We start from the raw sequence: 13,445 nt of genomic DNA, 5'->3' as shown, positions 1-13,445 counted from the left end.
CTTAACGGAAATGTAAATTGAATTTATCTTTCCAAACAGAAATCTCAGACACCTCCTATGCAGTCTTCTTCACATTTGCATTGAGTAACATCAGCATGCCAGAAGACCCAGAGCTTAGAAACAACACTTACAAGCAAGTGCAGGACATGGTCAATGAGGCGGTAAGCATTTAGAAAATTTGCCAGTAAAATGTTTGGTTGCAGTGGAAATCTTCTGCAGTGTTTGATGGATGGTTTGTTTTAATCCTGCAGCTGAACACTCTTCTGAATGATCCAAACAGTGTAAAGTTTAACCCCAGCTCCTCCAACTTCACGTAAGATTCATATTTAATGCATCATGACATTTTGGGATATTAAAACAACTCTTGAATATTTTTTTTGCCAAAATAGTCTATAATACTGTTTACCACACTTAACCTGAAGCTCATTTCAAGTGTATTTTTTGCTCTTCTTTTAGAAGCACATCAGATCAAATCTTTGGCAATATGGAATACACCTTCCAAGATGGTGATGAGATACAACCTGTCAGCTTCATCAATGAGCTTCGTAAACTGATGGGTACGTTCATAATGGTGATCTTAAACAAATAAAGTGAATCTTAAAGAGTAACTAAACCCTAAACCAACTTTTTTTTAGTTAATGATGTGTAAGAATGATGCTTTATTAGTGCTGTTCATTGATTTTAGTACGTTTTTTGACATTTGGATATAAAGTGTTTTAATACTACAATATATGGTGTAAAAACGTCTGAGTGCTGCCCTCTTCAGGTTGAACGGTGGCTACTGCAGTTGAATTTTCCTATTGGATTTTGGGTCCAAAAAATATCTTGTAATGTAAGCAGGTTCAAGCTCACCACGCCCCTCTTTACGATCTCACCGAACACTTAGTATGAGCTTAGTTCGTCCCCTCTATCTCCATTGGGATCTGCCCACTTTTCTTGCATTTTTCAAATATTGCCAGTGGGTGGAGTCAGGCTCTGACCAGGGGTTTATTTACGCTTTAAGTGAAATTTGTAACTTGCTGAAACTTATAGTTTTTTTACATAGAGAGGATTTCATTTGTAATATTTCAATCTGATCTTGCAGGTCTGACCACTACAACAACGTCTCCACTGTCAACAAGTAGCTTCCCTGTGACGTCTTTCCAGCAAATGTAAGGGTTTCAGAAATTAATCAGTTATGGAGTCTTTACTTAAATCTGAAGCCCTGAGCTGTATTAAAAATAAGTTGTGCCATTTCTAGATCTGGATCAGCAGAGGTGACAAGCAAACTGGTGTTCAACTCCTCATCTCCAGCCCCCAGTGAAGCTTTGGTGCTCAGTGCTATCAACATTCTCCTGGAATCCAGAGTTTCCCAACTGAAAGAAACAGTCAAACTGATGAATGTCAGCTATGAAAGTAAGTGGTGTCATTTTCAGGTGAAAAGTTTTCTTTATACAGTATAAACATTTAAAGCAGTGATACATTGCAAGCTTTGGGGAAATGTAAATAGAATTTATCTTTCAAAACAGAAATCTCAGACACCTCCTATGCAGTCTTCTTTACATTTACCTTGAGTAACATCAGCATGCCAGAAGACCCAGAGCTTAGAAACAACACTTACAAGCAAGTTCAGGACATGATCAATGAGGCGGTAAGCATTTAGAAAATTACACAGCAAAAAAGTTTGGTTGCAGTGCAAATCTTCTCCAGTGTTTGATGGATGGTTTCTTTTAATCCTGCAGCTGAACACTCTTCTGAATGATCCAAACAGTGTGAAGTTTAACCCCAGCTCCTCCAACTTCACGTAAGATTTAAACTGACTTCTGTGTCTGAAAGATTCTTATACATTATGGTCATATTTAATGCATCATGACATTTTGGGGTATTAAAACAACTCTTGAATATTGTTTTTGCCTAAATAGTCTATAATACTGTTTAACACACCTAACCCGAAGCTCATTTCAAGTGTATTTTTTGCTCTTCTTTTAGGAGCACATCAGACCAAATCTTTGGCAATATGGATTACACCTTCCAAGATGGAGATGAGATACAACCTGTCAGCTTCCTCAATGAGCTTCGTAAACTGATGGGTACGTTCATATTGGCGATCTTCAGCCATTCTTAAGTGAAGTTTGTAACCTGCTGAAACGTACAGCATTTTTCTTGGAAAGAAATTCAGTTTACATTTTTTTATCTGATCTTGCAGGTCTGAGCACTACAACAACGTCTCCACTGTCAACAAGTAGCTTCCCTGTGACTTCTTTCCAGCAAGTGTAAGTGTTTCAGAAATTGATCAGTTATGGAGTATTTATTCAAATCTAAAGCCCTGAACTGTATTAAAATTATGTTGTGCCATTTGTAGATCTGGTTCAGCAGAGGTGACAAGCAAACTGGTGTTCAACTCCTCATCTCCAGTCCCCAGTGAAGCTTTGGTGCTCAGTGCTATCAACATTCTCCTGGAATCCAGAGTTCCACAACTGAAAGAAACAATCAAGCTGGTGAATGTCAGCTATGAAAGTAAGTGTTGTCATTTTTGGGCTTAAAGCTATCTATAAATAGTTTAAACGTTTCAACCAGTGAAAAATGGCAAGTTTTGGAAAAATTTTAATTGAATTTATTTTCCAAACAGAAATCTCAGACACCTCCTATGCAGTCTTCTTCACATTTACCTTGAGTAACATCAGCATGCCAGAAGACCCAGAGCTTAGAAACAACACTTACAAGCAAGTGCAGGACATGGTCAATGAGGCGGTAAGCATTCAGAAAAATACACAGTGAAAATGTTTGGGTGCCGTGCAAATCTTGATGGATGTTTTTATTTCTCTGCAGCTGAACACTCTTTTGAATGATCCAAACAGTGTGAAGTTTGAACCCAACTCCACCACATTCACGTAAGATATAAACTTCTGTCTGTGAAAGATACTTATGCTCATGGTCATATATAATGCAATATGGAATTTTGGAATATTAAACAACTCTTGAATTAACACTGTTAATCTGAAGCTTATTTCAAGTATATTTTCTGCTCTTCTTTTAGGAGCACATCAGACCAAATCCATGGCATTATGGAATACACTTTCCAAGAAGAAGCTGAGATACAACCTGTCAGCTTCCTAAATGAGCTTCGTAAACTGATGGGTATGTTCATATTGATAACCTTCAGCCATCCTAAACCGAAGTGTTGAAGATGAGAAAGTGTACAGTATTTCTGATGGAAATTGATTACATTTTATTGTTTCTATCTGACTTGACAGGTCTTACCACTACAACGTTTCCCCTGACAACAAGAAGCTTTCCTGTGACATCTTCCCAGCAACTGTGAGTGTAGATGATACCTTACCAAATTTGCTCAGTTATGCAAACTTTATTTGAAATCTAAAGCGCTGAACTGTATTAAACGAAAGTGGTGCCCTTTGCAGATCTTTTTCAGCAGTGGTGACAAGCAAACTGCTGTTCAACTCCTCATCTCCAGTCCCCAGTGAAGCTCTGGTGCTCAGTGCTATCAAAACTCTGAGGGACTCCAGAGAGTCACAATTCAATGAATTAATCAAGCTGATTAATGTCACATATGAGGGTAGGTGCCATCATTTTCCAGTAAAAAGCTGCCTCCATAAATTTTGAATGTATTAGCCAGCAATAAATGGCAAGCTTTGGTGAAATCTAAAATTAACATATCTTTTCAAACAGGAGTCTCTGACACCACCTATGCAGTCTTTATTACATTTTCCCTGAGTAACATCAGCATGCCTGAGGACTCTGAGCTCAGAAGCAGCACTTTCAAGCAAATACAGGACATGGTTAATGATGGGGTAAGATTTAAAAAAATCATCCAGTCAAGAGTTTGGGTCCAGTGCAAATCTTATTCAAATTTAATGGATTTGGTTTGTTTCCCCCTGCAGTTGAATACTCTCCTGAATGATCCAGACAGTGAAAAGTTTAAACCCAACTCCTCCAACTTCACGTAAGATTTTAAACTCACTTCTCTAAATTATATTTATGAAGTAGCATCATATTTTAATCCACTAGAACATTTTGCTATAAAATCAAATTCATTTAAACACGTTTGCCTTATCTCTTTACAACTGTCTTATTTACGATAACTTAAGCTGTTTTTAAGTAACTTTTGTATTCTTCTTTCAGGATCACATCTGACCAAATACATGGCAATATGGATTACATCTTCCAAAAGGGAAATAAGATACAACCTGTCAGCTTCCTAAATGAGCTCAATAAACTGATGAGTACGTTCATATTGGTGACCTTCAGCCATCATAAACATGCAGTATTCTTCATGAAAATGGATTAATTTTTTATATTATGATTTGTCAGGTCTGACCACAACAACAATTTCTCCCCTGACAACAAAAGTCTCCCATGTGACGTCTTTCGAGCAACAGTGAGTGTAGATGTCACATTACAAAAAATCCTTGTTATACAGTCATCATGTAAATGTAAAGCCCTGAACTGTATTAAATGAAAGTGGTGCCCTTTTCAGAATTGATTCTGCAGTGGTGATGAGCACATTGAAGTTCAACTCCTCATCTCCAGTCCCCAGTGAAGCTCTGGTGCTCAGTGCTATCAAAAATCTCAGGGACTCCAGAGAGTCACAACTTGATAAATCACTCAAGCTGTTGAATGTGACCTATAACAGTAAGTTTAAGTGTTTTCTTTTAAAAGTTCTTGAAAATTTTAAAATCCCAAGTGTATTTACGTACTAGGACAAAAAACATTATGAACATTTCTATGCAAACAGAAACCTCAGACACCTCCTATGAGCTCATCTTTGAATTTAATCTGAGTAACATCAGCACCCCAAACAGTCATGTGCCTAAAGGCAACCCTGCCGAGCAAGTTCAGAATGCTACCAATGCTGCGGTAAGCATAAACATCAAGACCAATGGTCAGAAATCACATTGTTTTGTAATCTGTTCGTTTTTCGCTTATCATTATTTTTATTTATAGCTCAACACTCTTCTGAATGATCCACACAAAACACCATTTGTTGCTACAATCTCCAAAGTCACGTAAGCTTTGAAATTCAATTTTTAATTTAATTTACTATAAAACATTTGCCATGCATTAAACCTCTACAATCATGATACTCTCCTTCGTTTTACTCAGGTTTTTACATCTCTGTTCTAAGAAGGTTAAAGTTCTAACATTTATTTTATTCCATTAGGACAAAAGAAAAGCAGATTGAGGTTTTCATGAACCATGTCTTTACGGAAACAGATGACATACAACCTGTCAGCTACCTAAATGAGCTCCATAAACTGATGGGTATGTTCATATTGGTGACCTTCAGCCATCCTAAACAGCAGTGTGGAACATGCTAAAACATGCAGTATTTTTATGAAAATTTATTAATTTTTTATTTATGATTTGTCAGGTCTGACCACAACAACAATTATTCCCCTGACAACAAAAGTCTCCCATGTGACATCTATCCAGCAGCAGTGAGTGTAGATGTTACATTACAGAAAATGTTTGTTATATAGTCGTCATGTAAATGTAAAGCCCTGAACTGTATTAAATGAAAGTGGTGCCCTTTTCAGAATTGATTCTGCAGTGGTGACGAGCACATTGACGTTCAGCTCCTCATCTCCAGTCCCCAGTGAAGCTCTGGTGCTCAGTGCTATCAAAAATCTCAGGGACTCCAGAGAGTCAAAACTTGATAAATCACTCAAGCTGTTGAATGTGACCTATAACAGTAAGTTTAAGTGTTTTCTTTTAAAAGTTCTTGTATTAAAAATCTCAAGTTTATCTACATACTAGGACAAAATACATTATGAACATTTCTATGCAAACAGAAACCTCAGACACCTCCTATGAGCTCATCTTTGAATTTAGTCTGAGTAACCTCAGCACCTCAAACAGTCATGTGCCCAAAGGCAATCCTGCCGAGCAAGTTCAGAATGCTATCAATGCTGCGGTAAGCATAAACATCAAGATCAATTTTCAGAAATCACATTGTATTGTAACGTGTTCAATCATTTAGTTTTTCACTTATCATTATTTTTATTTATAGCTCAACACTCTTCTGAATGATCCACAAAAACCACCATTTGAAGCTACACTCTCCAAAGTCAAGTAAGTTTTGAAATTAAATTTTAAATTTAATTTACCATAAAACATTTACCCTGCATTAAACCTCTACAATCATGATACTCCCCTTCGTATTACGTCTCTGTTTTAACAAGGTTAAAGTTTTAACATTTATTTTATTCCATTAGGACAAAAGAACAACAGATTGAGGTTTCCATGAACCATGTCTTTATGGAAACAGATGAGATACAACCTGTCAGCTACCTAAATGAGCTTCGTTCACTAAACAGTATGTCAATTCCAATACAAAAATGTGAAGTTGTTTTTTATATTTCATAGCTTTTTTTGTGGATTTTCACAACATTTTGATTCTAATTTGTCCTGTTATTTGTTTCCCATCCATTTATCTTCATTTTGTGTTTTTAGAACCAATAACAACTACTGCAGGCAAAATCCAGACCACTACTGAAGGGCAAATTATGTAAGAGAGTAATTCATTTATTCTGTATAAGGAAATTATTTTGTTCTCTCTTTAATTTTTCATCCATTATTTTTATTTTTCAAAAGTGGGATGGCAGTTATTCAGATTCGGATTGTATTTGAAACGTTGGGCCCCATCCCAAGTGCAAGTAAAGTTCTGCATTTGGTTAATTTATTCCTGGATTCACGTCTCACAACTAAACAAGATGACAGAACAATAAAGTTAACTGAACCTGTGAGCAACATGAATGTCTCCTATGAGGGTAAGTGATACATAGCAGGTCCTTTTGAAAATGGATGTGTAAATTGTTCAAACCTGCGGGTTACGAGACAACCTGCGCATTACTAATACGTACCACATATGTAAAAATCACACAACTAAATTGGTTTTATTTCTCTCTAAGGAATATCTGATCATTCATATGGCCTAAAATTTGGATATGTGATCAGCAATCTATCAATGTCAACGAATGACAAATCCATAAACAAAACCTACAACTTCATCCAAAATGAAATAAATAAATTGGTGGGTTTATAAGTGTTAATTTAATTTAGACATTTTTCTCTGAAATACATTTTTCACACTTTAAGTGCATTAGCCAATTAAGAACAAACCAATTAATGTCTGTATTTATTTTTAAATTCTGTAGCTTAACGAGATCCTAAACAATCCCTCAGCCAATCCAATCAAGTTTGATGCGGCCACATTTTCGTAAGTCAAGATTCATTTTACGTTTTTAACAAATCAGTCTATGCTTTAATTTATCAGTGGATTTAATGTAATGTAGTGCTTGTACAAAATTGAGTTCAGTGAGATCATGTCTAATAATTTATTTTATTTATCATTGTGTATTTTATTTTTCAATTTAGGAAAAATGTCAGTGTGATTACGGCTGTTGTGGATTATAATATCTCACAAAAAAATAGCATCCAGTCACCCAGTAATTTTCTCCAGGAAATTCTTAAAGCAAACAGTATGTCTCATTTCATTAACTTTTTAGTACTAAGAAAGCAACATTAAACAGATAATTCAACAGAACATATGAAACATCTGCTAATTCCAGTTTAATGTTATAAATGTCATACTCCACATTTTTTTATGATCATTAAAATCATTGTGTGTGTGTGTGTGTGTGTTGCAGGCGTAACAACAACTCCAACTCCGACTGTGTAAGTGCAAAAAGTTTATTTGCATACTTGAATAAACTGGCATTGTTTTGGTTAATTTTCTTTCTTAAAATTATTTTGATTCACCTTTTTCAGACTTGGAAGAGCAATTATTTACATCCGGCTTGTTTTTATAATGAGAGGCCCCATACCAAGCGAGAGCGCTGTTCTACAGATTGCCAACAATCTGCTGGACAAACGTCTAAGAACCAAACGAGACCTGAGAGAACAAAAACTCAGTGATCCTGTGAGCTTTGTGAATGTCACCTATACAAGTAAGTTTGTGTCACCAGGAAACAATAACTCCATATTTCTATAAAGAGATTTGTACATGTACTAATGTCTGATCTGTGTTTTATTTATTTTCAAGAAATTTCTGATAACTCGTATGCCCTCAATTTTGGATTTGAAATCAGCAATGTCACCATGTCTGAGAATCTTGTACTCAGGAACGGCACATATGAAATAATCCAAGATTCAATAAATAAATTGGTAAGTTCGAAAGTATTCGAAATAGTGCTAGTGTATATGAAATAATGTACAATTTAAATTTCAATATGAAATTAAGATGAATTAAATGAAACCCAGCATAAAAAACAATTATAAAATATAATTAACATATTTATTGATTATAAATAATACATAATCAGTGTTTTTTTGCCAACCTGTTTAGCTGAATGTGATCCTCAATGACCCAAACGCCAAACCATTTAATTTCAAAGGGACCAAATTTACGTAAGTCATGACTTCATATTTGAATGAAATGTGATAGAACAAGTATAATAATGATGATGTGATCACTTTAAATTATCTCCTAATGTTCAACATTGTTTATATTGACATTTTCCCAGGGGTAATACCACTGTGATTAGGGCCGATGTCGAGTATGTTTTCTCAGACAAAGACTTCACGTCTCCAAGTCCTTTTCTCCAAGCACTTATCACTGTTAATATAGGTATGTTGTTCTGCATTCAGTTTAAATATTAATAGCTCTTTATACTCTAAAAAATGCTGGGTTATTTTCAACCCAGCGTTGGACCAAATATGAAAATGTTCTGGGCTAATTTAACCCAATATTAATCCCTTCTTAGACCCAATGGTGGGTTGGAAAAACCCAGGATTTTTATATTATTCTTTAAGCTGATACTTCATGTTTTCTCTTTTGTATTAACGTTATTTACATTTTTCCCAAAACATTTGTCTATAGAAGCCAGTAACCCAACTGCTACAACCACATTTCCCTCTGTGGTGAACACTACTGGGCCAAACAACAGCACTAGTGCAGCGTGGGTTGTGGCTATAATTGTTCCTTGTGCTATAGCCATCATGCTTGTACCTTGCTGGATTCTACTTTGTGTAAGTATTATGAAGACAGAATGTACAATATGTGTATTGTTTAAGTGATTATTTGTAATAGAACTATGATATAAGATTTATGTTATAACTTCACACAAAGGGGAGAAGACCCCTATTGTTTCCACTTGTTTTCTTCTTTATTCTTTTTCTAACGCCATTTCATTTATGGTAGCCCATTTAACCAAATGTAGGAAAGTTATGAAATTTGGCACATAGGCAGGTGCTACGCTGTTACCACAACTGGGGCCTCTTTTATGAAGCATATGTACGCACAGATTTGATCGTAAAGTGATCATATTTATAAAAACTGTCTTTGACGTGAAAAAGTGCTTAGTGCAACGTCAGGGTCTGAACAGACATACGCACTTTTGCCTGTCTGATTGCTGCAGGTTTTTGGAAATATAAGCCATTCTTGCTGCTCGAAATTGGGTTAAAACATTGACAAGTGCTCTTTTTTATGTTTAGGACATTAATTAGGCATTGTTTAAAGGCGGAGATCTGAAACTGCTCAGCTGCGCACAAGTTCAAGATCACTCGCGATTTATACATTTCACATCTGAAAGAAAGGTGTACGCTCGTTTTCTGTGCGTATGTTCGGTTTATGAATCACACGTACAAAGTTTTGATAAATGATCCAAAAGTCCACCCAGCATTAGTCGATTTGCACTAAATTTGACAAGTAGCATCTAAAGACGCAAAGGACAGAAGTTAATAAGACATTTTTGGTATACCAATCCGTTCTCATATACCACTTCAATAAATTCACCTGCAAACAAGCAAATATGGATTTCAGGAGAGGTTTTGCAGCCAGGCAAGAATTCCAAGACCTGTAGCCAACGTTGTATACATTCATTTACACAGTTACATTAGCTCAGTGTAATGGTTGGTACGCGTTAGATAGGATATATGAACAAAGTTTTACTTGTGCATTTATTTCCCTTGCAATCAGAAATAAACTACTGGGAAAGAACTCTGTTGTTTTTGATTCTATGTGTAAGTTACGTTAAAACCACAAAAGCCGTTTGTTTATGTTGTTGCTGCCAAAACCGTCTATCTGGATACAGTCTAAGGACAGACAAAAAAGGACTGCACCACTTGCTGGCCTTATAATATTACAAAACATTTGACAGCAAGCAAGCCAAATGGTCATGCAGCTGCATCTTCACAAAACTTAAATGACATTAAACTTGGTACGTGTCATCAGTAAAATTTTCACAAAGTTGGACCAAAATCACGAGAATGGTCTTATTAGATTCCTTAAAGCATGCTGAGTCGAATTATAACCAGTATTCCAATGTCAGCCATTTTTAATTTTGTCATAAAATGCATTATTTTATGAACGCAATTCCGTATTGCTATGAAACGTAGTAATTGTCTTCAGCATCATCTTCAATGGGAGAACCTACTAAGTTTAATACCCCTGCAGTCCTAGTAACCAAGCTATATAACAAAATTTGCAACGTTAATGCTCATAACATATGATTGATTTGAGAGTATTAAAAGTATTCATAAGAGTATTAGCATTAGATTTGGTTGGTCATGCAAAGCTCTATGATACCACATTTTTCATTGTTGACTTATATTTACAGTAATTTTATGCAAACTCATCCTATAATTTTGTTCGATTTGCACAAAATGTGATATATGTAGCATGACACCAGAAAAGAATGCCAAAATGAATATGAGCCAGTGTCTTTGCCAAACTTTAGTGGATTTACATGAAACTTGCCATTTGTCATCACAGTCATGATCTGAGGGTACATGCAAGTTTTATCACAGTGGCACTTACAGGCACTTATTTTTTTATTTTGAAGGATTTTTGCATTAAACATAAGGTTGTTAAACTCCTTTCCCAAACTCACTTTTGTTTCCTTTTGTGCCATTGTGGGCTTGACCCTGTAATCGCTGCCAGAAAGTATATTTTATAATTGTCTTTGTGCTTAAAACTTTGTTTTGACAGTTTATTGTTTTGACTCTCTCTCTCTTCCTTTTTCTCTCCTTAGTGTTTGCTATGTGGTTGCTGTGCAGGAATAAGACGACGTTGGGCCAGAAGACGGTCATACAACATACAGTACTTCACTCACAACATCTTCTAGTGAACTTGAGACAACAAAGAAAACAATTGCACAGGAAAAGTGATCTATCAGTAACTGTAAAACTATTCTTAAAAATTGCTTATACTTATGTTATTAATTACAAATTGTGATAATTATTATTGATTATTCTTAATGCTGTTATTTAAATGTAAGTAATGAATATGATAACTTTGAGCTTTTATAATACACTATTTATTTTCTTCCTGTTTTGCTGGACAGACAGGAACTACACAAAATATTTCTGAATGTGATTTATTTTCGAAGCTGTATTACCTATTGAAATTAATTTATTTATTTAATACTTGTGTAATGTTTACAATATGTAAATTAATGTTGATTTTTTTTCTCCAAATAATTAACTTATTAAATGTCACATATTTCAATGTAATGATCAAAAAATATTAAAAATTAATCTTATTTATTCACATAACGGTTTTTTTCCATCACTGGGGCACAGCCTCCTCCCCAAAAAATGAACATGTGTACCGATCAATATAATTATATAAACTATTAACTAAATTTGCATCTTGTAAAGGGCACGTAAAGCTCTGTCTCGAAAACATACCAGCATGTGTTGTGACCCTACCATGTGTGTTATCAGAGCATTAAGCCAACATATATTTACTAAAAGGTTCACTTGAATCACAAGTGGGGTACAATTTCTAGCTGAGCTACTATATCTATTACAGTGAGATGTGCATATCATTTTGAATTAGCTTGTTGTAAATTCAGTGCCCAGCTTTTAACCTTGAGTTAACAATTCCTTATTTTATTTGCCATAAATAGTTTTGAAAAGTTGTAAGAGTTGGAAAGTCTATAAAATGAAAGGCAAAGAAAAAAAAAATGAAACCTATGCTACCTGACTAGAAAAAACAAAAAGGCTGTTGTATTCCGTTTTGTCAAATAAGAAAGCTTTCATCAATGTACTGAGCATGTTGCTATCCAAGTATAAAAAAGCTTATTGAGTAGCAAATACCTAAAGTATTCAGAGTATAGGCAATAGTAATGAGGTGAAACAACCTGTGCCAACTATCAAACATTCATATACCCCACCCCAAAAAAAGGTTCAATAACCAAAAAGGCTCAATCTAATGTTTGGGTAAAATAAATAACCCTTGTTTATTGATAGTAGGCCTACTGATTATAAAAAAAAATTGCCTATACAAAATCTCTGCTTAAAAATAAATGTCTTTAACCTTCATGATGTTGGACCTTGCACGGCTCTTCATACCCCAAAATAGCGAGCGTGCACAGAGCTTAAATTAGTTCATGTTCGCTTCTTTTTTGGTTTACGGACAAATACACATAAACATGTCAAAATAGCTGTCTTAATGAATATCTAAACAATTGGTTATCTTTACCAAATGTAAACATTTTATTGCATTGTAACCTATAAACTGTCGCCTACCTATTGAAGTCTCTGTCATTAAAGTTTTTACATCGATTTGTCATCATTTGACAGTATTTTACTGTAATATGTACAGTGCTACTGTGGCGAATTGGTCTTTTTGAAGGTAATTTCCAACACTCAGCAAAATATATAAGAATAGACTACGCCACCCTGGGACTGTAGATACCAGGGAATCACAGTTCATTTAAGTGTTATAAGGAACCCAGGTTCATTCTACTGAATAAATTGAGCAAGAGACATAGGTAACAAAATAGAGTTTTAGTTTATTCATACAAAAATTTAAAAAGCAGATGCAAAGGTAAAAATGGTCATCACTCAGCTAATTGCTGAGGCTGGTAAATCACAATGAACAATGAGACTCCACAATTATTACTGCAGCCTATTGGCATAAGATGGGCTAAAGAGAGGGAGCAAAAGAAGAAATCATGCTGGGTGCGCACACGCACACGCACACACACACACACACACACACACACACACACACACACACACACACACACACACACACACACACACACACACACACGCACACACACACACGCACACACACACACAGATATAATGCATTTTATACTGTACAAACTGTATATTCTATTCCCTTCCCCTTTCCCAAACCCTAAACCAAACCACCACAGAAAACTTTCTGATACTTCACATTTTCAAGAAACATCATTCTGTTTGATTTATAGGCTTGTTTCTTCATGGGGACCTCAAAATGTCCCCACAAGGTCACAAAAATACTGGTATTCCTATCTTTGTGGGGACAATTGGTCTCAAAGCCAGGTTAATGTTTGCGCTTTTGCTACTAGTCTCTGAACTGTCATATATTTTACTTAAATGAAACTAAGGGATAAATAATGTCATTCAATCTTATATACATATATGTCCTTTTTCTGTTGTTATACATTAAA

At 35.3% G+C, this 13,445-nt stretch overlaps 1 protein-coding gene across 1 annotated transcript; it reads left to right on the top strand.

The window, feature by feature from the left end:
* Positions 1-95: 95 nt before the first annotated feature.
* LOC135785893 (uncharacterized) lies at positions 96-11,371 on the top strand. Its single transcript, XM_065295523.2, has 40 exons — positions 96-161; positions 252-313; positions 457-557; positions 1,085-1,151; positions 1,241-1,395; positions 1,509-1,630; positions 1,722-1,783; positions 1,969-2,069; positions 2,186-2,252; positions 2,342-2,496; positions 2,609-2,730; positions 2,809-2,870; positions 3,017-3,117; positions 3,234-3,297; positions 3,399-3,553; positions 3,667-3,788; positions 3,879-3,940; positions 4,120-4,220; positions 4,309-4,375; positions 4,475-4,629; positions 4,733-4,854; positions 4,942-5,003; positions 5,159-5,259; positions 5,369-5,435; positions 5,535-5,689; positions 5,790-5,911; positions 6,008-6,069; positions 6,213-6,313; positions 6,451-6,505; positions 6,592-6,767; positions 6,909-7,030; positions 7,155-7,216; positions 7,375-7,478; positions 7,647-7,674; positions 7,768-7,946; positions 8,042-8,163; positions 8,345-8,406; positions 8,523-8,626; positions 8,879-9,027; positions 11,031-11,371. The coding sequence occupies exons 1-40, from the start codon at positions 96-98 to the stop codon at positions 11,121-11,123; spliced, it is 4,017 nt and encodes a 1,338-aa protein (XP_065151595.2). The 3' UTR covers positions 11,124-11,371.
* Positions 11,372-13,445: the final 2,074 nt, after the last annotated feature.

Source organism: Paramisgurnus dabryanus, chromosome 4 (assembly GCF_030506205.2).
Source record: "Paramisgurnus dabryanus chromosome 4, PD_genome_1.1, whole genome shotgun sequence".
NCBI classification, from domain to species: Eukaryota; Metazoa; Chordata; class Actinopteri; order Cypriniformes; family Cobitidae; genus Paramisgurnus; species Paramisgurnus dabryanus.
The sequence above is the reverse complement of the archived record's forward strand: the minus strand, read 5'-3'. Positions and strand labels throughout refer to the sequence as shown.